The following is a 24,289-nucleotide window of genomic DNA, read 5'->3' as shown; positions in this document are numbered from 1 at the left end:
TATAAAATGCATGGTAACATAAATATTATGAAATAAATACATAAAAGTTATCTAGATACTTGTCCATTTTGCTGGTACAAATAAATTGTTATTTTTTTTTTTTTTATTTCTTTAGGATTTTTTAAGTAAAAAAACATAACAAAAAATAAAATTAGGAAGTTAAAAAAAGAAAGTTGAATTTACATAAACTTGGTGACTTTTCATTTTCAACTTTATCACTAATGCCAGTGAAATGGAAAAGAACTGTCTTCTATATACAAAATTTGTGCTTTAAAATTTAATTATGCATTTTTCTTAAGGCTAAATAAATAATTTTGCTTATCTCAAGCTAAAATCAAAGGATTTTTGTAAGTTGAGTTCAAACCAATAATTTTAATTAATTGAGCCTTGCCAGGTTGTATCATTTTGTTTAATCACTTATGTTATCACATGTCTGTCAATGTGATAGGAGTTATCCAAATTAATGACTAAATATCAGTCCAAAGTAATTCATTTATCAATAAGATGCAGATTTCTTTTAAAACCTCCGTTTGTGTATTTTTACCCTTCTTTAAAGACATTGTTTTGAAATTTTGGAAGAAGAAAAATTTCTAATTTTAGGATTTATGTTTTTTATGCTCTATTTTTTAGGGATTTACGTAACTCAACATTCTCCTACATTCTTTTTTTCACCCTTATCCAGTGTTTTCATTACAGAAAAAAAAAATGAGTGAGAATTTCTCACCCTTTCTCAAAAACAGGGTTAGATTTCAAAAAATTACGTGAGATTTCTAAAAATTTAAAAAAAAAAAAAAAAAAACATGAATAGACTTTTAAAAAGAAATATTTCTTTAGTTATAATACATTTTCAACATCTTCTAATTTTTAAAGCATTAAATATTTTTGCTGCATCATCATATGAAAAATGTTCTCTATCTACTTTTTCATCAGCTATTCTCGTTAGGTTGCTCAAATGCTTATCAGTCAATCTGTTACAATATTTTGTCTTAATCCGGTTTTGGGTGCTAAATGACCTTGCAACAGATGCTGAATTATTCGAAAAAACTTAAATAAATTTGTAGCATTGTGCACACACTTTCCTATTCTCTACATCAGCCAGCATAGGCTTTTAAATTATTTCTGCTTTAAAATCGTGAAATACGTTGAAGAAAAAAAGAAAAAGCATCGTGAAAGAAAAAAAAAGAAACGTTTTGCCTGGAAAAAGTTTGAAAACCAGAAGAAAAGTTTCCTCTCAAATTCTCTTTTTCCTCAATTACTAATTTAAAGTGTAGAAAAAGTGAGTTCAGTCAAACCTAGAGTAAGCCACGAAGTTTCAAGTACTGAAAAAAAAAATTTTTTTAAATATACAAATGAAAATAAATTATGAGATAACTTAGGATTATGCAACAGAGAATTTGTTTGCATTTTTTATATTTTGAAGTTGTTTTTTTTTTCAGCAATTGAAACTTCATAACTTACTCTAAGTTTGCCTGGACTTACTTTTTCTTTCTTTTAAATTTTAAGTTAGTAATAAAGGAGAATAAGCAACAAAAATTTTCTTCCCGGTTATGGCGTCCTTTTAATTAAGGTTAAGTGTTGCAGTGTAAAAATTGAGTGAAATTATGAGATAACTTAGGATTATGAGACGGAGAATTTGTTTGAATTTTTTATATTTTGAAGGGTTTTTTTTCAGCAATTGAAACTTCATAACTTACTCTAAGTTTGCCTGGACTTACTTTTCTTTCACTTAAATTTTAAGTTCGTAATGAAAGAGAAGGAGAATAAGCGACACAAATTTTCTTCCCTGTTATGCCGTCCTTTTAATTAAGGTTAAAGTGTTGCAGTGTAAAAATTGGAGTTTTTGTTATTGATTTAAAATAGTTTAAAATTGGCTGTTTTTTTAGGTTACCATTGACCGCCACCCTGTGAGATTCTTTGTTCATAAAAGGCCTCATGTGGATTTTTTTTTAGACATGGTATGATTGATTTTACTTCTTTGAACATTTTATTACATAATTCTTATCTTGTAATCATTTTTTGAAAGTGAAAGTATGAAGTTTTGTTTTAGAAAAAAATAAAGTTTAAATTTTAAACTTATTAATTACAACTGTTTGAAGTGGTTAATAGGTTACAACAGATTATTTTTTATATCACAATTGCTTGGCATAGCTGCCGACTGTACTGGATTTTCTAATCACTGACTGATTGCATTAAGCTCTTCTGGTTTGCGTTTACAAATTATCTTTTTTCACTTTATCTGTAAAAAAATTTATTTTCTTCAATTCACTGTTGTTGTTTTTTAAATTTAAAATAGCTATTTTTAACTATTTTATAGTTTGCCTAAAATATTTATTTAATAGTATGTTCTATTATATTTGCTTAATGATTCAGGATTATTTTAAACACACACATTTTTTTTAGATTCACTATTTTTTTTTTCTTTTTTTCTTTTTTTTTTCCTTTTCTCTAGTTTGCTGATTCTTTCTAAAAATGCCTAAACATGCATACTAAAAGCCTAAACCCATATAATACTAGCCTAAAGATTTTCTAAAATGCACTCCCTAAAACATATAAAAATCATTCAATAAAGCTTTAAATCCATGTATTAATTAAGATTGAGTTTAGGTGCTTTCTATTTGGATTTTAGTTGCTGATTAGCAGATCAGTCACTAACTAGTTTTTGCAAAATTATCTTACTAATTTTCCTGAGGTTATGTCTTACAGCTCAATCATTTTGAATTTATTCAAACTTAGTTGTGAATATATTTGTTACAAGTTAAAGGCACTATAATGATAAAGGATTGATAATTGTAAAATAGCCACTTTGATAATACTTTTCCATCATGAATTTTGATTGATAATACTTTTCCATCATGAATTTTAAAAGGTTATACAAATTAATTTAATAAAACTTTAAATCATTTGATTGATATGCTAATAAATAAAGTTTGAATAAATCACTGACTTATTTTTCAAAATTATAAGATATTTGGAGTTATTGCAGCTTAAAGCATCAAAACATAAAAGGTTTTTGTAAAGATAAACTTTTTTTATTTTAAATATGTTCCTGGCTGAATGTTAGCATAAACTGTTAGTGAAGCATGATGCTTTTGAAATAGTAAAATGTTGGTGTTATGAAAATAGTTAAGCTTGTAGCATTTGAAAAACAATATATAAGTATAATGACACACATTTCTTCTATAATATTACTCCTTTTTTTTATATAAAAGATCAATTGTTTCTTAAATGTTTATAAAAATTAATGAATAAAATAGAAATTAACAAATATTGTTACACGATATTGCAGAAAGATATTAAGGGTCCCCACTGTAATGCTAGGTGATGTAAGAAAAAAGCAATACGCCTTTTTACTGTATAAAAAATATTTGACAAAATGGTAACACTTTTTGTTTTAACGCTTACAGCCCATTCTGGTAATAAGTTAGACAAAAAGTATATCATTTTCTTTTGTTGTTTCTAATTGAATTTAATGAAATGTTTTTTGTTTATTTGTTTTATTTTATTTCTATAAAATGCATGGATGTTTTTTTAAGGATGTCGAATGTTGATGAAGACAAAGTACAATTTTTCTTAACATCTCAAGTAAATTACTATTTGATTCAAATATTTTAGCTTCTCTCTAATTTTCTCACTCTTAAATTTATTTTTATGTTGCCTAATGTCTATGATACTTTTTAATAGGCTTTATCAAAATTGATTTTCTTTTCGCTCTTTATACTAGAATTTATAATATAAAAAAAATTGAATTATAAGAAAAAGCAAATGAAAATATAACAGACACTGAAGCGTGTAGTGAATGTTAACTTTTTAAATATACAATGTTACCTAAACTTAATAAGGGGCATTAATGCGACCGGGACAAAAGAAACTGGATACGCTGTTCTTGTGATTATGCAATGGACTATCTTAAAATGCTAGTTGTTGATATATGTGTGTCCTATACCAGATTTTTTTTCTCCTTTCTTTCGAGTGAACACTTAGCAATTAACTTTTTTGTTATAAATTCTGTTATTTTTCTGGCTGCTTTTTCTTCCAAATGTACTTATATACTTATAAATTTGTTCCAGGTAAGCAAGTGGTATGACTTAGTGATTTTTACTGCAAGTATGGAAATCTATGGTGCAGCAGTGGCTGATAAATTAGATAATAATCGTGGCATCCTTAATAAAAGATATTACAGACAGGTAAAATTCTTGGCTTCGTTATAAGATTTATACGTTTACATGGTGCGTAGCGTTTTTAAAAAGTGCTTAAAGGTGCTTATTTTCGTATTTGAAAACCCTTAAAAGTGTTTTTTTATTGAGTGTTTTTGAAAAGTGTTTAATTTTCCCTTTACGAAATTTTTTTCTTTTTCTTTACCTTGTCGGTTTTCGCCATGTAATGCAAAAGCCTGCTTTTCACATTGTTCTATACAACGTTTTCACAATTCATTGAACCACCATCTATTTCGGCGAACTGTCGGTCCGTAGCGTATGGAAGCGCCAATCATTTTACATGTTTGAGGAAATACTTGGGAGTCCCCATGTGAGTCTACTTAGCTGGGTTCGGTGAGATTCTTGCACTCTCACATACAACTCTGCTGCATTTTTCAAGGTATTCTCAATTTCAGGCTTCAGTTTTCACCCTCTGATATCAAACCGAAAAATCTCTCGAGCATTTTAAATGGCTAATATAATCAAGAAATGAGTTCTTTGTCAGAAACTAGTTATTTTAGTATGATCATGTAAAGTCTTAGAAAATTATTTAGCATTTTTTTAATATATATAGTGCTTGAAAATCTTTTGAGTTCTTAAAAGGTGCTTATTGGTGAAAGATTTGGCTACGCATCCTGACCTATGAGAAAAGTTTGATCAGACCTTTTATATAATTGTATTTTTACTATGCTTTAACTTAACAATGTTGTAGAATTCCAGGAGTGCAGAAAATTCTTAAAACCAAAAAATTTTCCTGTTTTTTTTTTCTTCCTTTTTTGAAATTTTTTCCATTATTACTGAGCTTTTTTTATGAGTTACATTAACATTTTCAGCATAAATTAAGAAAGAAAAGTATGTATATTGCTAAAAAAATTTTGTAATTCACCAACAAATAAAAAACATTTCTTTATTTTTTTTCACACTTCTTTAATAAGCTTGTATATGTGTTAAAAAAAATAATAGAAATCACAATATATTGAAAGAGTAATATTTAGTAAAAAATAAACTTAATAATTAACTTCAATTAAATAATTAACTTCATAAACTTAAGAATTCAAGCTGATAAATAAAGAATGCGTGACAAATTTAAATATAAAGCTATCTGTTTTATATTTTATATAATAACTGAAAATACTCTCTTTTGATGGTAAGTTGATATGACATAAGGAATTGTTAAATATGTTAAAAATAATCTGAAAATGTATGTTTAAATGATGACTTTCTTTTCCTTCTTTTTTATGCCTTATTTTCCCAAATACTACATTTTTAATATAGCAACAAGATGTGACAATAGTCTGAAAGTCAAGTAGTCTTAATTTGTAAAAAAAAGTATCACAGTGATATCCGAAAGTTGTTTGAGACTAGTGCTTACTTATCAACCATGATTGAGAACTTTCCTTTTTCCCTGTGTATTCTATGAATGGCCTTTTTGTATGTTTGATTCACTTTGAATGGAATGATGATAAAAACCTAGTAAAAAAAAATTTTTTTTCACCTTGCTTGACTGTCTAAGGACTCTTAAAAGATTTGAAGCTTTATGAATAAGAGATGTATTCTGTGAAATAATTATTTCATAGAGCAGTCTGTGGTACTGAGTATTTCGATTTCACAGACACATAGTTTCTGGAACTAAAAATTTTCTTGAAATGTTAAAAAAAAAAAAAGAACTTAAGGGTTAAATAGAAATTAAATAAAAATTACTGAAAAATTACTTAAAATAAAAATGAAGACTTTTAAATAAAAATTGTCTTCAAATATATTTCTATTAAATTAAATAAAAAACTATTGGTACACTATCAATTTTACACGCGTATAACGTTCATGAAATTTAAAGGTATTGCCTACCTTAGTTCAATTATCAATGCTACTGACAATATTTCAAAAGAAATTAACTCCAGAATACCAAAAGGAAATAAATGTTTTTACTTATGCCGGTACTTATTCGAGAACAAACTTATTACTTAGGAAATCAAGTTGAAGATCTATAAAACAGTTATCAGACCTACAGTTATATACGGCATTGAAACTTGGACTCTAACATATAACGACTAATCTAATCTACGGAAGTAAAATTTTGCAAGGAATTTTTGGACTAATCAAAGTGAATAATACGCAAGGGAGAATAAGAAACAAAACTGCGTTTGACCATTTAATCAGACAGGAAGGGGAAAAAACATATTAATTTATAAAATTCTGTCATTTGGCATGGCTGCCCCACATTGAAAGATTAAATGATAATAGAAATTCAAAAAAACTTAAATTGGAGGCCGTTAAATTCGATACCCAGAGGGAAAATGAATGGGGGGGGGGAATGGTTGTTCAATACTACCAAATATTTAATCTCCTTAGAAAAGCCTGAAAATTAATTAATTTAGTCGAAAGTGTAAGATAGAAAAAAGCTTGGAGCGATATTGTTCAGAAGGCTAAAGCTCACAGCAGGCTGTTGTACTGTAAAGTAAGTACAGGGTGGCCACCCACCTGGAAAACCTTGTAAACCTGGAATTATCAGGGAATTTTTTTATACTGGAAAAAACCTGGAAATATCAGGGAATTTTAAAGAAAAGCTGGAAATTTATCTTTGATAATTTTTTTAATTTCACTAATTTAAATTACTTGCTAATTTTCCTAATTTAAATTATTTCATCAATTATACCTACTTTTTTTTAACGGAAATGTATCGCCAAACAGTCGAAATATCATCAACTTAGCAATACTTTGCTTGCATCAAAATTTGCTCCATTATAGTTCTGTTAAACTAGAATGCCATATAAAATTCTCCCACGGTTGCTAAACAAATGTGGAAACCTTTGACCGCTATGGGAATTTAGGAAAATTTAGAAAAGATTCTGGTGGAAAAAGGGATTAGGATATTAGCTTCTGTTTTTAAATTCTGTCATTGGGCTGAATCCATTTATGGCTCAAGTTTGTTCCGATGCTTTGGTGGTAATTTTTTTTTCTCGATTTTGACAAAATGTTTTTGTATTTTTGACTTTATAAAATTCTCCAAAAATTAGTTGGTTAAAATTTTATGATAATAGATTTTATATCGCACTCTTTTTCTTTTTCTACTCCCATTCAAAGAAATCTGTGAATTATTTTTTCTGAGCAAACCAACGAATCACACATTTTTTTACAANTTTTTTTTTTTTTTTTTTTTTTTTTTTTTTTTTTTTTTTTTTTTTTTTTTTTTTTTTTTTTTTTTTTTTTTTTTTTTTTTTTTTTTTTTTTTTAATAAGTTATATTAAAATTTTCAAAATAAGTTTAGAAAGAAAAGTATGTATATCGGAGAAAAAAAAATTTAATTCTCCAAAAAATGAAAAACAATTCTTTACTTTTCACACTTATTTAATAAACTGGTATATGTGTTAAAAATAATGGAAATCAAAATATACTGAGATAGTAATTATTCGTAAAACTAAATTTACAGTCTCACTTCATAAACTTAAGGAATTCAAGCTAATAAATAAACAACATGTAATAAATTTTTATATATAGCTATTTGTTTTACATTTAATATAATAACAGAAAATGTTATTTTTAGATGGTAAGTTTATCAGGGTTCCCACAGGTCAGGAAAAACCTGGAATTGTCAGGGAATTTTATTTTAACTCTAAAAATCAGAGATAGCTGCAATTTTTTTACAAAAACCTGGAAAATAACCAATCTTAAAATTGTCCGTAACAGTAATCAGCTATTGAGATTTGAGTTAAATAAATCTGAAATGTATTACAATTATTTGTTGTAAAAATTTCACATTTTAATTAAACTAAAATGTTCTCACCTCATTTAATGATATTTTTTTGCTCAGAAAATCTAATCTTTCACATTACAAATAAAAGAATCTAAAGTTTTCTAATGAGAATATGGTGTAGATTTTCATTGAAATTTACAGGGCTCGAAAAAACTCAGAAATTTTACCCGTCCTCGAGGACGGCTTGTCCAACAATGTACCCGTCCTCCTTTGAAACTAACCCGTAGCCTCTAAATAAATAAAAATATAATTTTCTCTTATTTATTACTAACATTTATATAAATTGCACAATGAATTAGTAGTTACTAGGATTACAAATACTAGGATTACATTATACAGTAATAAAAGAAATACTAGGTTACTAATAGCAAAACCTAGTATTTCTTGTATGAAATAATTTATTTCTTTTAAGAGATAATTTAAATGACAAAGGTCAAGTTATCTGGAATGTCAATTTATTCGAGGGTACTGTGTTTTTTAAATGAATCAAATATTATGTTTGCCAGTTCCACAATCAAGCTAATGATTTACAGAGGCTTCTGCACAGAAATCTGAAAGGGGTTTTCCATTTAGGTAGATGTTCATAATTGTGTTTAACTCTTGTTTAAGACCAGTACGTAATGTGTTTTTTTGTAAGTTCATTGCTGAAAAGCCTCTTTCAACCGCTGCAGTGCTCCCAGACAGAGAAAACATTAATTCCACCATGCACAGTATGTTGCTGTATTTCTAGATTAGAGGGTCATTTTAGAAGTGAGACGCTAGACTCTTGTAAGATAACAAAAATTGAAAGTGTATCACGAACATTAACAGAAAAATGGCCGTCCGCGCGGACGTTGGGTTCGAGAAATTTGTTGTCCACAAGGAATTTTTGACCACCGAGGCCGGGTGGTTTATCGAGCCCTGGAAATTTACCTGGTGTACCTAAAAGAGTCAGGGAATTTTTTTTTTCTGAAATTGAGTGAGAACCCTGGTTGATATAACATAAGGAATTGTAAAATATGTTAAAATAAACTAAAAATGTATATTTAAATGATGGCTTACTTTTCCTCCTTTCTAATGCCTTTTTTTTTCCTAAATACTACATTTTTAATATAGCAATAAAATTTAACAATAGTCTGGACGTCTAGTAGTCTAATTTGTTTTAGCCAAAAAAAGAAATCACAGTAACATCCGAAAGTTGTTTAAGATGTGTGCTTATTTATCAACCAATTATTATTTATCAAATGACAACCTTCCTTTTTCCCTGTGTATTCTATCAATGACCTTATTGTATGTTTGATACCTTTTAGGTGATAAAAATCTAATAAAATGATTTTTTTCACCTTGCTTGATTGTCTAAGGACTTTTAAAATATTTGAAGCTTTATGAATTAGAGGTGCATTCCATGAAATAATCATTTCATAGAACAGTCTGTGGTATTAAATATTTCAATTTCAGAGACATGTGACAGAGAGTTCTGGAACTAAAAATTATCTGAAAATGTTAAAAAAAACTTAGGGTTAAATAGTTTTGCTTTATTTCACATTTTCATTACTTTCTATTAAAAGTTTATTTAAGAATTTTGAAGAAATTGAAATATGAACTATTATTAATGTTTTTCTCTTGTTTTTAGCATTGCTGTGTACGCTATGGCAGCTTTAATAAAGACTTATCTGCAATTACTCAGGATCTTTCCAGTATATTTATATTAGATAATTCACCTGGAGCGTATCGTGCATATCCAGGTATTTATAGTAGCGATTGTTTTGGGTTTTTTTTTTTTTTCTTCATTCTTTTATTTTGTTGTTTTGGTTTTTAATTAATCATTTTTTATCTTAAAAATCGTTTTTATTGTGTTATATTTTTATAAGCTATTCTTTATTTTCTGTTATTGATGTGCAAAGGCATTGTAAACTTTTTATAAATAAGAAAAACTTTCTACGTGCATGTACTGCTGGTAAAATAAAAATAATGTATAACCTGAAAAACTTTTGAATTATCAGATACTAAAGTGCAAATGCTGTTCTCATGAAATCAAATATGCTGCTTTACTAATAATAATGTAAACGATATTTTATGATACAAAAAACGATTTCATTTCTTTGATTCATGTTTAAAAATTGAGATTTATGAACCTCAAAATTTGTACCTGTGTTTGTTGGATAAAAAAAATATTTTTCAAAAAATCTGTCTGTTTCTGTCATTGCTAAAGGAAGGAAGGGTGCTTAAATTTTTAATTACAATTCCAGAGAATGGTTGTTCTCAAAAAGCATGCAATTATATATTGTTTGCTAATTTAAATTGCTGATCCAGTTTATTCCACGTAATTAGATAAAATACGAGTCATGGTGGCTCAGGTGATAAAAGTCAGGATATTCTAAAATTAAGCTAAAAAGTCAGGATTTTTCTTACATATTCATCATAATAGGAAAATAATTTAAGAAAACTATCGTTCAAAGACTGACAGGCAAAAATAAAGTTTCAAGGAAAAATTCTGTAATTCAAAATATGCTCATTTCCTCATAATAACATTCCTCTTTTCCTGGTAGGACCTGTCCTGTTAGTAATTTTCCTCCTGTTTATCCAATGATAAGAAATTTTTTTATAGGGTTGCTAGGCTTATTGCTCTTTGTGTGAATAACTAGTTTGCAGACAACAGTAACTGAAACAACAGCAGAAAAAGCAAAAAAGGAATTTTTACTGTATAGTGATGCTGCCAAAAAAGAAAAGGAAGAGCAAAAGAGTTTCTTAGAGTTTAATCCACAGCAAAAGAGATTAGATTTTTAAAAAAAATTCGAAACATTTGCACGGAGAAAAACATTGAAAATTTTTGGGAGGTTATAAAATTTGTTCTTATCCTCTCTCGTGGTAACGCAACAGTCGAAGGGGGGTTTTCAATCAATCAAAGCTTATTGGTTGAAAACCTCAATGAAGACTCTATTATTTCATAAAGGCGTGTGTATGATTATGTTTCATTTATAAATGGAATAAATAACCTAGACATTAATGAAAAAAATGCTAGATGCTGTAAAAGGATCTAGAACAAGATGGAGACATGCATTAGAAGCCAAAAAAGAAGAAAAACGAAGAGAATAAAAATGCTGAAATTTCTAGAAAATGAATGAAAGAAAAGAATTTGAAATTAAGAATATCTAAATTGACGAAAACTGCTGCTACAAAACTGGATGTTCTTGATTCAGAAATTATCAAACAACAAATTATGTTGAGAAATATTATATAACATAGGAGCCCCTGAGTTTCTCCAGAAGCTTACAGTATTACAGAAATAAATATAAAAATACTGAAGAAAAAAAAAGATATTTTTAGATTTTATTTGTATATAATTAACTTTTCTTGACTTTTATACCTTTTATATTTCAATATTACCTTTTAATAGAAAAGTCAGTTTGAAATGAATTGGTGATTTTTAAAAATTAATAGCTTAATGTAACAAATGTTCTTGTATATTTTAAGAATTAATATTATTTGAGGATACTTATACATATCTTGCGGATTTGATTAACCCTTTATATCCTGACGACACTCATGCATTTGGTTCCACTTAACATTAAATAAAATAATCTTTCCATAATCCAACAGATTTTCTTGATCTTTTTATTTAAATAGTTTTCGTATCAAACTACAAAAATACACTAAAAGTTTAATCTAATCATGATAATTTAAAATATGTTTCACAAGTTTTTTGAAAATATAATTTGGGATATAAAGTGCTATTACATAATTCCACTTTAATATATAAGTGTTTATCCTATTCAATGTATGATACTTATGACTAAGTAGCATATTATTACTAATTGAAACTGCAATGTTCAAAGTTTCGTTGGAGTGGGAAACGGCAGGTCAGGAATTTTATCAATAAGATGTCAGGAAAAACCTGCAAAAGTCAGGATATTGTTTTCTCAAAATAGTGTAGGAACCGTGATGAAGTGAACCTAGTTCTAATCCCAGTGATGGCTGGTTCATACAAATTCCTCAACCGGCTCATACCAACTTAAGTGCTGGTTTAAAATATTCTCAATGGTTGGCAGATCATGAGTTTGATTCCCCTTGCCATTAAGCTAACTGTGGGTGGTTTTTGTGGTTTTCCTCTCAGTGTAACACTAATGTCGTTATTTTCATCTAAAAGTCCTCTATGAAGACAACTTTCTTTCTCTTGTCTTCTGGATTGAGTTCAAAATGACAGGGCTATGGAGTTGAACATTAATAGTAGTAAACCCAAAATTGGGTTGACTGTTCAACTATGGTTATGAAATATTATAATTAATAAAAATGTAATAGGATTAATGCTTATTATTTTTGTTAAATTTTATATTGCTTATAGATTCAGCTTTTTAATGCATTTTAAGTATTAAAAAAATTAGTTCTTTATAAAAATTCTTTTTTTTTCTTAAATTCATCTATGAAATAAAAGAAAAAACTCTTTTTCTCTACACTGGTAACTAAAATGTTGCTTAAAACAAAGAATATTATTTAAAACAATCATTTTATTCTATATTAATTACAAAATTTTCATGTGCTAATTTGTGTACTATATAACGATTGGATCTTTTGTAGATAATGCTATTCCAATAAAATCATGGTTTTGTGATGCAAGTGATACTGCACTTTTAAACCTTTTACCAATGCTGGATGCCCTAAGATTTACTAGTGATGCAAGATCAGTTTTAAGTCGCAATCTACATCTTCATGGTTTGTAAATAAAGTAAGTTCTTACCAGTGATACTTTTTTTTTTTTTTTTTTTTTTAAAAATCTTAGTTGGGATTCATATTCTCTGTGTTTATACCGTTATTTTACCATTGGGATGCACAACCTCATGCGTTCAATGATCAGTATATAACACTCAGCCTTACTATTAAAAATTAAGTAACGCGTTCAGTAAATTAAGTACAGTAATTAAGTAAGCAATTTATATTCTGTAAAAAAAAATTACAAAAATAAAATTGATTTTCTCAAAGAAAGTTGAAAAAGCTGATTTAATCTAATTTCAATCACTCCAACCTTATATGCAGTGCACAAGTTTGTGATCAGAGATCTACAGTGAAGGTTTTTCGAAACAAATTTAATTAAATGACAATAGTTTTTTTTTTATTATTATTATTATTTAATGCATCAAATCTATTATTCAGTCAAAGTATGAAATTGATTTAAGCACATTTTAGGGAGAAAAAAACTTTAAAATAATAAGTTAAAATGGAAAAGCGTATATAGACTTGTCCTTATTAGTATTTTCTCAGAGTACTTTTGACTTGTGTTTTTTTTTTTTTTTTTTTTTTTTTTTTTTTNATTTTTAATTTTTTTTGTATCATTGAATTTTCATCTTTATTTCAGTATTTGAATTTTTGATTGCATTTTCTTATTTAGTATATCCTTTATGAGACCTCATGGCACAGTCACTTTCTGGTTTAACCTCTGACTACAGATAGGCTCCAATATGTTAGCAGACAGTCTGTCCCCTAATGACAAGCTGTTTTTGCTAACCTACATACTTTTAGAATTCCGTTTTGCCTGTTTTAAGTTTATGACTTTTTATTTAAATTGTTTATTAAATCTATTATCTTACAATACAAACCTTTTTATTTGCTTTTGAAAATTGTTATTACCTTTTTGCATTGTTATATTAGCCTAAGTAATCCTTAACCAATTTTTGCACCTCCTTTCAAAAAATAAATTAAGAGTGTTTTCTTTTCCATGCACCTTTATTCTAATCTGCAGATAGCAAGGTTCTCCAGTAGTGTAGTGGTGCTTTTGCACTTGATAATCTGATGGGACGAACCCTGTTAGTAATGCTATATCACAGTGGTTACCAATAGGAGGGTCGCATCCGTCCCACAAGCCTTTTTTTTGGGACCTGCAAACTAAATATATTAGTTGTCATTTTTTGCAGACAATTTTCGTAAAAAAAATCTGTATTGGTTTAAAAAAACCTAATTTTTTTCGTTTCTATGAAATTTAACATACCAGCGGCGCAAAAAAATTTTTTTCTCAGGTTTTGCATCCAAGAAAATATTTATTCAAATACAAAAATAATCTTGTATGTTGCTTAATAATCTACTTCTCATTTTAATTTGTAATTCAATAAGTTTGTACAACTTGATAAAAATCGATAGTAATATTTAATGTTCCTTCAAGCATAAAAAAGTCCTATATTAAATTTTGATAAAGCTGCTGCCCGTTATTTGACTGGTGTATTTAATTGTGACCCCCGGCCTCATAAAAGTTGGAAACCTCTACTATATCAGTTAAAAACAGACCATCTGTTATTATTACCTTGTTTTTGAAAGTTTATGATGGATTTATTGTAAAGCTTTTGTCATACCCTAATCGTGCTTTTTGTTTTTTCTTTCAGTATTATATTAATGAGGAAATACAATTTTACTGCCAATATTGTACCACTTTCAATCATGAAGCCTGCGGCTGCAGTACAGCACAAAGCTCAGTTGATTTGCTGAGAGTTTTATTTTCATCTTTCACAATCATAGTAATTCCTGAAAACTAAAAGATTTGGCATTGGACATGTACATATAGAGCTCTCTTTCTCTCTCTGTAAAATATTTAAATTATATTCCCAATCGCAGTTAGTAACCAACAATGTTGGATGTGTTATTAATTTATTTAAATTAAGCTGGATATGCTATCACTATTTTTTGAATCAGTATGGTTTAGTAAAAATTAACTTATAAGGATTTTTTTTTTTTTTATTAATATTATGGTTGAAATTTAACTATATTTTTCTTCTTATACATCTTTACTCTAATGTGATTGTGGATTGAGAACAGCGTGAGTTAGAAGTTGTAGATTATTTTGTATAAACTATTTCAAAAATAAAGTTTGAATATTTAAAAAAAAAAAGTCTGACAATTATATGCTCGTAAATTTTGATTTTAGGATAAGTAAAATATTTATTTGATTATTGTTAAAGAAAAATTTTAATTGTATCTACAATTTGCAGGATGCAATTTTTTAGCTGTGTAATACAAAAGTATGCTTTATTAATTATGAGAAGTTTCACCATTTGTTACAAATCAGATTTAAATGGTAATTACAAATTGTACATTTGTAGTTTAAAAAGTCTGCAGTAAGGTTTATAAATCTTGAAATTATTCCTTAATATTGAATTTTGTTCAAGAAAGTGCCATTTAAAAGTTTTTTTAAAATGGCTTTTTATAAAAATTCTATTACAATAATAATTATCTCTGTTATTAATAATTATCTCTCTCCAATGATTTATCGTTTCATTGTAAGAAAGAAGGAAAAAAAAATTTTTTTATTAAATTTTAATTTGTCATTTGGCACCGGTGAATAAATTTGTTAGTTTTTGTTGTTCTTGTAGTAAATCTTAACTCAGTTAAATCAAAATAAGTTGTTTTTCCAGTTATAGTTCCAATATCCCTTATATTTATGCAAAATTAATACTTGCAGTTACCATAAAATTTTATTTAGCAAAAAAAAAAAAAAAAGATTTAAAACTGTTTTATTCTACAATTCTCATTTTAATCATTTTTTTTTTAAATTATAGTTATGTATTTGGAGCTCCTATTTTATTTTAATGATCCTATTACATTTTTTTTATTTATCCTAATTTATTGAAATCATCTATCTAGATTCATTCTTATTATAATTAATTAGATGTTTTTATTTCTTTATTGCTGCATGTCAATATGCAGAGATGCTGCTATTATTAATCCATATATTTGAACAAAATTGATTTTTTTTAATTCTTTGAACATTGAAATTTTTTTCACTTTCTTTCAGTACATTGTTGTATTAATGTAATTTATAAGAACTTGATAGCTGTTTAATAATTATACTTTAAACATAAATTCTTACATTATATTTCATTCTGCGTAATTTTATTTGCATTTTTTCAAAGTTTCAACTAAAATATAATGTTAAAAAGCATAATGGCACCTTTAAATATTATTGATTTATGATTATCAGACAATTATATTCAGCCATTAATTCTTACATTAATAACATGACATATTAATGTAATTATTTGTGAATGCTGATCATTTTTTTTTTTAAAAAAATGCCTTTCAATCCAAGTATTGTTTTTACAATACAATAAAAAAAACTTATCTACTTAACTAATATTGAATATTTTATTTAACTAATTTGCATTTAGCTTTGATAATGCAATGTGCCCATCAAATTGCCCTTCCATCAAAATTTTTGCTTTTTTTTTATATTTCCAAAACAATTTAATGGAATATTATTGTTCTAACACTCCATCAAAATTTTGTTTTCAAAGTTGTTTTTTACTAACATTAAATATAATTGTTCAACAGAGTTAAAATATAAATACTGTCAAATTTATGGTGGTTGTTGGTAACTTTTTAAAACATGTTCAACGATGAATAGTTTAAAAATGAAGGAAAAAATCTTTAATGTGATCTCTGTTATTGCTGATTTTTGTACCCTTAAAATTTAGAGAAAAATTTATTATCAACTATACATCTTTTTCTTGTGATCATAATGTGAAACTAAGAATATATAATATAGTTTAAAATGCTTTCCCATTACAGAAGTGTGGTGTCACAATTTACCATTAATTATTAAAATTTTGAAGTCAAGATTACCACCTTATGGTTGAGTAATAAAAAAATGTCGCCATAGACTGTTAAAAATATTTTTTTTTTTTTTTCCCTATTAGCTCCCAAAAATTTTATTATTAGCAGCAAATATTTGTGAAAAAGTGACACTTAAGTGTCTTTTTTTAGTAAATTTATGCATAAATAGGCACAAACTTTTATGAAATATATAACACCTTAAAATTGCGCTAATCTGAAGTTTGTTAACGTTATATGTGTTATTGTATTTCTGATTACTGATAGCTAGTTTGGAAAGTTAACGTTTCAATTATTATCAAATATTGTGTATTTTAGAGATTATGTTAAAAGAACTAAAATATTATAATTCAGGACCTCTACTTTTATTATGTTTAAAAAAAAAAAAAATTTTAAATCTATAAGTGTGATTTAAAATTTTTTTTTTTTTTTTACCATATTTATTACAGTTATTTGTAATGTTTTGTTTCAGCAATTGTTTAAGACTTTACTATAACATTTAAGGAATTTTTAATTATTATCCCTTATTCAGTTAAATTTTTATAGTTAAAAATTTTAAATGTTTTAATCTAGAAAGTAAAAACAAAGAAAAGGAGATGGAATCTTGATATTTTTCTTTCTCTGTTAAGTTTTTGCTTATTGTTCAGATAAATATGGAATTTTATGAAAGTGTACATACTAGTTTTTTTTTCTTTTCTTTTTAAAGTAAACGTATTTCCCAAAGATAATTATGTAGGGCTTTGTTCAGTTCCTGTGTTGATTTTGTACATTTTATAATGGGAATGTTTTCTCTGATGAGTTGTGTATAAAAATGGTGCTGATATTTTTTTTAACAAAAAAATGCCTACTTTTTGTACTCAGTTTTATTTATTTCATCAACTGCATTTGATTTTATGTATTATGGAAGTGGCATGTACTTATTGCTTTTTCTTTTTAAAAAAATGGGGGCTTTGCTGTTGATTTCTACTTGGTTTTTTTTTTACTTCTTTTGTTGCAAAAAAGTCTAAAACGTACGTATATGTCTGCCTATATATACATGTAATGCAGGTTTGTTTTGCATATCTGTGATAGAATTTCATCCCATTCATTTAAAAACCTTCCTGGTAATTAGTACCACAGTAGAGTCTCAGTTATAAAATATGATTGCGATAACAGCATAGTTGGTCAAAGGTGACCTTAAAATATAGCATAAAAGAATTATCTTTTATTATTAATGGTGTACAGTTACACTCTTCCAGGATTGTCACTCCACAGAGGAAGCCTGGAAAATACAGGGAATTTAAAAATCACCTGAAATAACAGGAAAAGTGTGGGGAATTTTTATTCTTTCTTTACAAACAAAAATACGGGGAATTTTGTTTCTTAAAAGATGGTGACCACTCAAAGTGTAATCTATGGGATATTTAAGGATAATATTTCAGTTATACTAAACTATTTCATTTACTATAGCTTTATATTTTTTTTCCTTTAAGTTTTCCCCTCAATTAAAATTAGTATAGTTGGCCCAATATAGCTGACACAAGAGTACAATAATTGTGTTCCTTCTTAATATATTGTGTATAATATGTGCAGGGAAAACACAAAGAATTGAGTGGCAACCTACTTTTGATTGTTGCATATGTCCATGCGTTATAGGTTGTTTATAAATACAGGGTATGTTCTCAACATAAATATCTGTACTTTTTTTAAGTGTTTCTTAAGTTGTGTTCACTATAAATTTTCTTGAATCATTGATAGCCGTGTATTATAGCTTCTGCCCAAACTGTTAATTGCTATAAGAAGAGCTAGTTGATAATGAAATGAGAAGATGTTATTAACTCTTTAGTTATGGTTAAGTTTTAAAAAAAAAAATTTTTAACTTTAAAGTTCCTTAACTTTTTAACGCAGGTTATGACAGTTCAATGTCCCCCTTTTGCTGTATAGCTAGCAGCTAAGCAGTAGCCCGACTCTTCCCACGCTCAAGGAGGCTACATTTATGCAACTACTGCCACCCCCCAACGGTTGTATTTAAAACTGAAGCACTTACTCTTTTCATCGTCCCACAGTGGACTGATCATAAAGACGGTTTACTGAAGTCAAGCATCACTGGCTGCGGTCAATACGCGGGTGGGGGATCACTTTGATCAGACTGTGAAGGGACCAAGAGTGCACGGTATTGGTCCTCATTAAACTGTTCTGCCTTAAAGTGCTCAATTTCACACCAGGTCGTTGGGCTACTAGAACAGGGGAGCCATCCCCTCTGCAGAGGATCAAAATTGCTATGGCATGCCTTCTGATCATCCTCAGTGATGTTTCACTGTCCGTCGCCAATAGTCCATTGTGCAGCTCTAGTATGACGTAAATAAAGTACCTACCATCCTCTTTTCATGGTTTTATAGATTGTTTGTGTTTAATTTATACTTCATAAAATGAAAACTAATTATATGAGCCCCATCTTCTTGAATAACCCTAGTATATATTTTCTTTTCATATAAACATGAAGCAAAAAAGGGATAGACTGAGATTCTTCTGTGGTACTATTTTGGTTAATTGTTAGTAGGAAAAGTTATATGAAAACTGTACTCCAATTTGAAAATTACTAAACATTGGGAAGTTTTAATTCGATGTTTTTACTTTTGAGTGTTGGTAAGATATTACTTTGTTATTAATAATCGTCTTTTTTTTTCCAATATAATTGGAGCTTATTTGTCAACAAGAAATATAATTTGTGCCAAAGGTTAGAAAAAATAAACAACTGTTCTGTCTGAAGATTTTGACAGTTTCTTTATACTTACTCTAGTTGAGTTATACTTGTTGAGAGTTTTTACTTTGACTTCTTGATAGTGGTTTTTACGTGTTATTCAATTTGTTTTTGTGACAATTGTGAACATTTTTAATTAACACCAAAACTATGTGTTCAACCTTAGTCTCGTATTTTAAAGTACCGATTTTTTTTTCTTAGTATACAATTGTAAGTTTCAAATTTGTATTAAAACTATCACTTTATTAATGCAGTAGGTAATGGTCTTATGTTTAAAAATAATGATGACTTTATTTTATAAATTTATGCAATGTTTTGAGTGCAAGTAAACTAATATGTTTTTGGCAACAGTTGTCAAAAAAAGAAATTCAAATTAGCATTAAACTTTGACTCAATGTAGTTGGCAGTGGGTCTTATTTATTACTTTTATAAATTAATGCAGTGTTTTTTGAGTGCAAGTAAATTAATGCAATGTTTTTTGAGTGCAAGTAAATTAATGCAGTGTTTGTGCACAAAATGAGTTTTTTCCATTATCATGAAGCTGAGAATGAACATTTGGTTCAATGTAATGTTCTTGTTGAAATAATATGCCAGTGTTTCTGGCAATTAGTGTATATTCTGTAAATATTGTACATTTAGTTTAGCATTATTTGTTGTAGTTCACCATCATAATCGCTAAAGATTCATAATAAAAGTTGGTTTCGATGGAATGTATCATTGCAATTGTTTTCTACTTCCTTACATAATAACATTTTTACCTAGCTTTTAACAAAGTGCAATGAGGTGATTTTATTTTATTTCATAACCGTCATTGAACAGCGGGCTCAATTTTATGGGTTTACAACTGCTGATGTTCAACTCCGTATCCTTGTAATTTTGAACCCAATTCAGAAGACAAGGGAACTCCTGGATCGAGTAATGGGAGAAATTTGCCTTCATGGAGGACTTTTTGTTAGAGCTAACCCGCATTTATGTTACATGGAGAGGAAGACCACGAGAACCTCCCACGGATAGCCTGACGGCAAGGGGACTCTAACTCGTGATCCATCTGCTACTGAGGATATTTCACGTCTGCACTGTGGTCGGTGCAAGCCGGGTGCGGAATTCGTGTCGACTGAGATTCGAACCCTCTATCCCCTGAGCCATCGCAATGAGGTGATTGCAGAATTTTGATGTTAATATATTATGGTATAGTTAATGTGTTTTCACTTACTTTTCCGTGAATTATGAAATTTTAACTCCACTAATTCATATATACCAGGGTTGCCACCGATGACTAAAATGCAACTATTTTAGACCTGAGGTGACTATGGCAACTTTTATTGCTAAAAAAAGCTAAAAAAAAAAAAANTTTCAGGAAAAGGCGACTACTGGAAGACTTTTCTGTACTCTTAGCGTTTTTTTTTTTTTAAAGCATAAATTGGGTTGACGACCTCAACCCACATTAGCTTCTTTTTTCTTAAAAAATAAAAATTTGAATTGCAAATTTGAGTTATCACTTTTTAATTCCTCAGGTTCAATTGTGAATCTATTTTCTCAATTGTCAACGGTTATTGCTACGAAATTCTGAATGATTTTTTTTTTAAACAATTTTTAATACGATATTACGATTTGCGAATTTTTTATTTGAATAATCATTTTTCACAATATATACAGTTGACTCGCGTTATAACGACCCCATCGGGACTGCCCCAATCTGGTCGTTATATCGAATGGTCGCTATATCAAAATGAGCAAATTTCCTCTGAAAATCGGTCACATAATGGTTTTAAACGTCATAATGCATGCATATACTATTTGTGGTATACATGTTATAAACCAAAAAAGGATAAGATACATACATTATTAAAACATAATGACATTTTAACAATTGAATTACAACTGTTAACTATTAAGAATTTTATTTTAAAGTACAGATTNTAGAGGTTATTTTATTTTATTTTATAACCGTCATTGAACAGCCGACTCAATTTTATGGGTTTACAACTGCTAATGTTCAACTCCGTATCCTTGTAATTTTGAACCCAATTCAGAAGACAAGGGAACTCCTGGATCGAGTATTGGGAGAAATTTGCCTTCGTGGAGGACTTTTTGGTGGAGCTAACCCGCATTTATGTTACATGGAGAGGAAGAACACGAGAACCTCCCACGGATAGCCTGACAGCAAGGGGACTCTAACTCATGATCCGTCTACTACTGAGGATATTTCACGTCTGCACTGTGGTTGCTGCAAGCCGGGTGCGGAATTCGTATCGACTGGGATTCGAACCCGGTTCGCCGCATTGGAAGGCGAACCCTCTATCCCCTGAGCTATCGCAACTCGCAATGAGGTGATTGCAGAATTTTGATGTTAATATATTATGGTATAGTTAATGTGTTTTCACTTACTTTTCCGTGTTAATTATGAAATTTTACTCCACTAATTCATATATACCATGGTTGCCACCGATGACTAAAATGCAACTATTTTAGACTTGAGGTGACTATGGCAACTTTTATTGTAAAAAAGGCTAAAAAAAAAAAAAAGCANTTTTTTTTTTTTTTTTTTTTTTTTTTTTTTTTTTTTTTTTTTTTTTTTTTTTTTTTTTTAAGCATAAATTGGGTTGACAACCTGCAACACACATTAGCTTCTTTTTTTCTTAAAAAATAAAAATTTGAATTGCAAATTTGAGTTATCACTTTTTAATTCGCGAAAATTTCCACAGATTCAATTGTGAATCTATTTTCTCAATTGTCATTTCAACGGTTATTGCTACGAAATTCTGAATGATTTTTTTTTTAAAAAAAAAAAAAACAATTTTTAATACGATATTACGATTTGCGAATTTTTCATTTGAATTATCATTTTTCACAATATATATATATATTTGCAAAATCAATTATTGGTTAAACTGAAATTTTTTTAGAAATAATATTTTTTTTTTATTGTTGAATAATTTGGTTGCGTACCCTGAAGAGAAAGAAAAGCTTTTTACTGATTAATAAGAGAGGCTCAGTTCATTATGTATTAGTAATACTTATTTAAATATTCAAGCTAGCAATAAATTGTGTAAAAATTCTATTCCAATAGAGATTTTTTCGAAAACTTACTCAATTTTAGGGAATTTTCTGAAATTTACGAAAACTAGGGAGAATTTTTATTATACCAGGAAATGGCAAAATCCTGTAAGTTGACAGCTATGGTTACATGTTTCCCGCTTTCATGGTTTTGATTATATTCCTACTTACTGAAACGTACTGCCATAGGGAAAATCGCGTACCCTTCAGAATTCTAATTACAAATATTTTAATCTCCTTACTGTCAATTTCTCCCTATAACAAACTTTTATTCAAAATATTCTCCTCATAACAGAATGGATATATCTCTAATACAAATATCTCATCCATTTATCTTTTCAATTCTAGTTTTTTTTCGAGTCTTTTCGAACATCAGTAAACTTTTTACTCTGAACAGAGCTCAAAATGCATATTTAACGCTAGGTTTACGGGACGCGTCATTTTGACGCATTTCGAATTTTATAAGCAAAGTTACAAAACCCGTTTGCATTTTTATTTTATCTCTTGTAATGACTTTTATCCATTGATCGAGGTAAATATATATTGAATTATATTTTCTTTAAAAACGTTGAAATATTTAAATTCTGTTTGCGGTATACCTATCTCTACAAATATGCATCAATTTGACGCGATCGTAATTTAGACAAAATTTGAGTAAGCACGCAAACATCTCATCAATAATAACTAAGAACTAGGAGGCTTCGCAGTTCATTTCGAATTGCTTCGCAATCCGAATCTCGCGCATTGGATACGTTCTTAACGTCTAGCTTTTGTATACTTTTTTGAACACTGAAGTTCCGAAAACTTTTCACTGTAGAAAATTCTAAACGTGTGCATTTCAATATTAATTTGAAATTGCAAACAGTTCGCGTATTTTTCTTAATCACACTATTCTAAATTTCAGTTGTTGAGAAAGGTAACTTTTGTAAGTTTTGTTTTAAAGTCTTTCCCACCAGAGGCCATGTGTTGTAAAACAATATGAAATAATACTGAACGCCGGATGTAAAGCATCGGCTTCGATGAAGATAATTTTGTGAGAATTCACCCGATTAGACATATAATATGCTCACTACGTGTTCTTGCGCGCCGAAGCCTATCAATTAAAAATGAAAACTGTTGCCAACGCGAGAAAAGAAATATCATCGGTTTTATTGATACATACGTATTAGCGTTTTATATAATATAGATAGATGTACCGACGCTACTTCGATCCGTTATCCTATATCGTTATCTCAAATGAAATAAGCGATAATAGAAAGAACAAACGCTGAATTTCAATTGATGTCAGATTTTAAAGGTTTCAGATGCTTTTGTTCGAGTATTGAAAAATAAAATACTAGAATATTTCATTATATATATCTCATATTTTCATTTTTTTTCTTTTAATATATAATTACATTGCTTTTTAAGTGCATAGATGCCAACTACTCCGGACACGCCAAAATAATTTTAAAAAACGGTAAATAACTATTAAGTAAACTTTACAAATATGAAGTGGTGAATTATATAAGCCTGCGAATTATTTAAAAACAGGGGTGCATAAAAATCTACTATATTGAATTTATTAAACCAAGTATCACAATTGATAAACTACCACTTTAAAAAATATATTTGCTGTCCGGAGCAAGTTGGCGTTTCTGTAAGTGCTGTTATATGTATTCGTTCATGCGTCAAATTGACGTGTGATCGTAGAGATAGGTATATAAGAAACGTCCGTAAACCTACTGTTAAAAAGATTAGTACAAAATTCTTTTAGTTGCTAAATTAGGGTTGAGAATTCAAAAGATGCAATTATCGCTGTGCCGATTTTCTTACACTTTTTATGATTCCAATAATGACTGAATGACTTTTACTTTTATGATTAAATGACACACTCTTTTTTATGATTCAACGACTAACCAATAACAGCTCACCAATGAAATATTTATCTGTCCCATTTTTGAAGATGGAATTTCCGTTCAACCAGTTCTCTCTCACACT

At 28.4% G+C, this 24,289-nt stretch overlaps 1 protein-coding gene across 2 annotated transcripts in view; it reads left to right on the top strand.

Annotated features, from left to right (window-relative positions):
• Positions 1-19,962, top strand: part of LOC107449306 (CTD nuclear envelope phosphatase 1-like protein dullard) — a 32,133-nt gene extending 12,171 nt beyond the window's left edge. Inside the window, exons 4-8 of one of the 2 annotated variants that reach the window (XM_071177946.1) lie at positions 1,884-1,955; positions 4,068-4,184; positions 9,557-9,668; positions 12,499-12,646; positions 14,292-19,962. In XM_071177946.1, the coding sequence (XP_071034047.1) occupies positions 1,884-1,955; positions 4,068-4,184; positions 9,557-9,668; positions 12,499-12,641 (444 nt within the window). In that variant the 3' untranslated portion in view covers positions 12,642-12,646; positions 14,292-19,962. The remainder of the gene's footprint in view (positions 1-1,883; positions 1,956-4,067; positions 4,185-9,556; positions 9,669-12,498; positions 12,647-14,291) is intronic. The other variant, XM_043044466.2, reaches the window with a different exon arrangement.
• Positions 19,963-24,289: the final 4,327 nt, after the last annotated feature.

This window comes from Parasteatoda tepidariorum, chromosome 2 (genome assembly GCF_043381705.1).
Source record: "Parasteatoda tepidariorum isolate YZ-2023 chromosome 2, CAS_Ptep_4.0, whole genome shotgun sequence".
NCBI classification, from domain to species: domain Eukaryota; kingdom Metazoa; phylum Arthropoda; class Arachnida; order Araneae; family Theridiidae; genus Parasteatoda; species Parasteatoda tepidariorum.
Note: the sequence above shows the minus strand (reverse complement) of the source record. Positions and strands in the feature narration are given on the sequence as shown.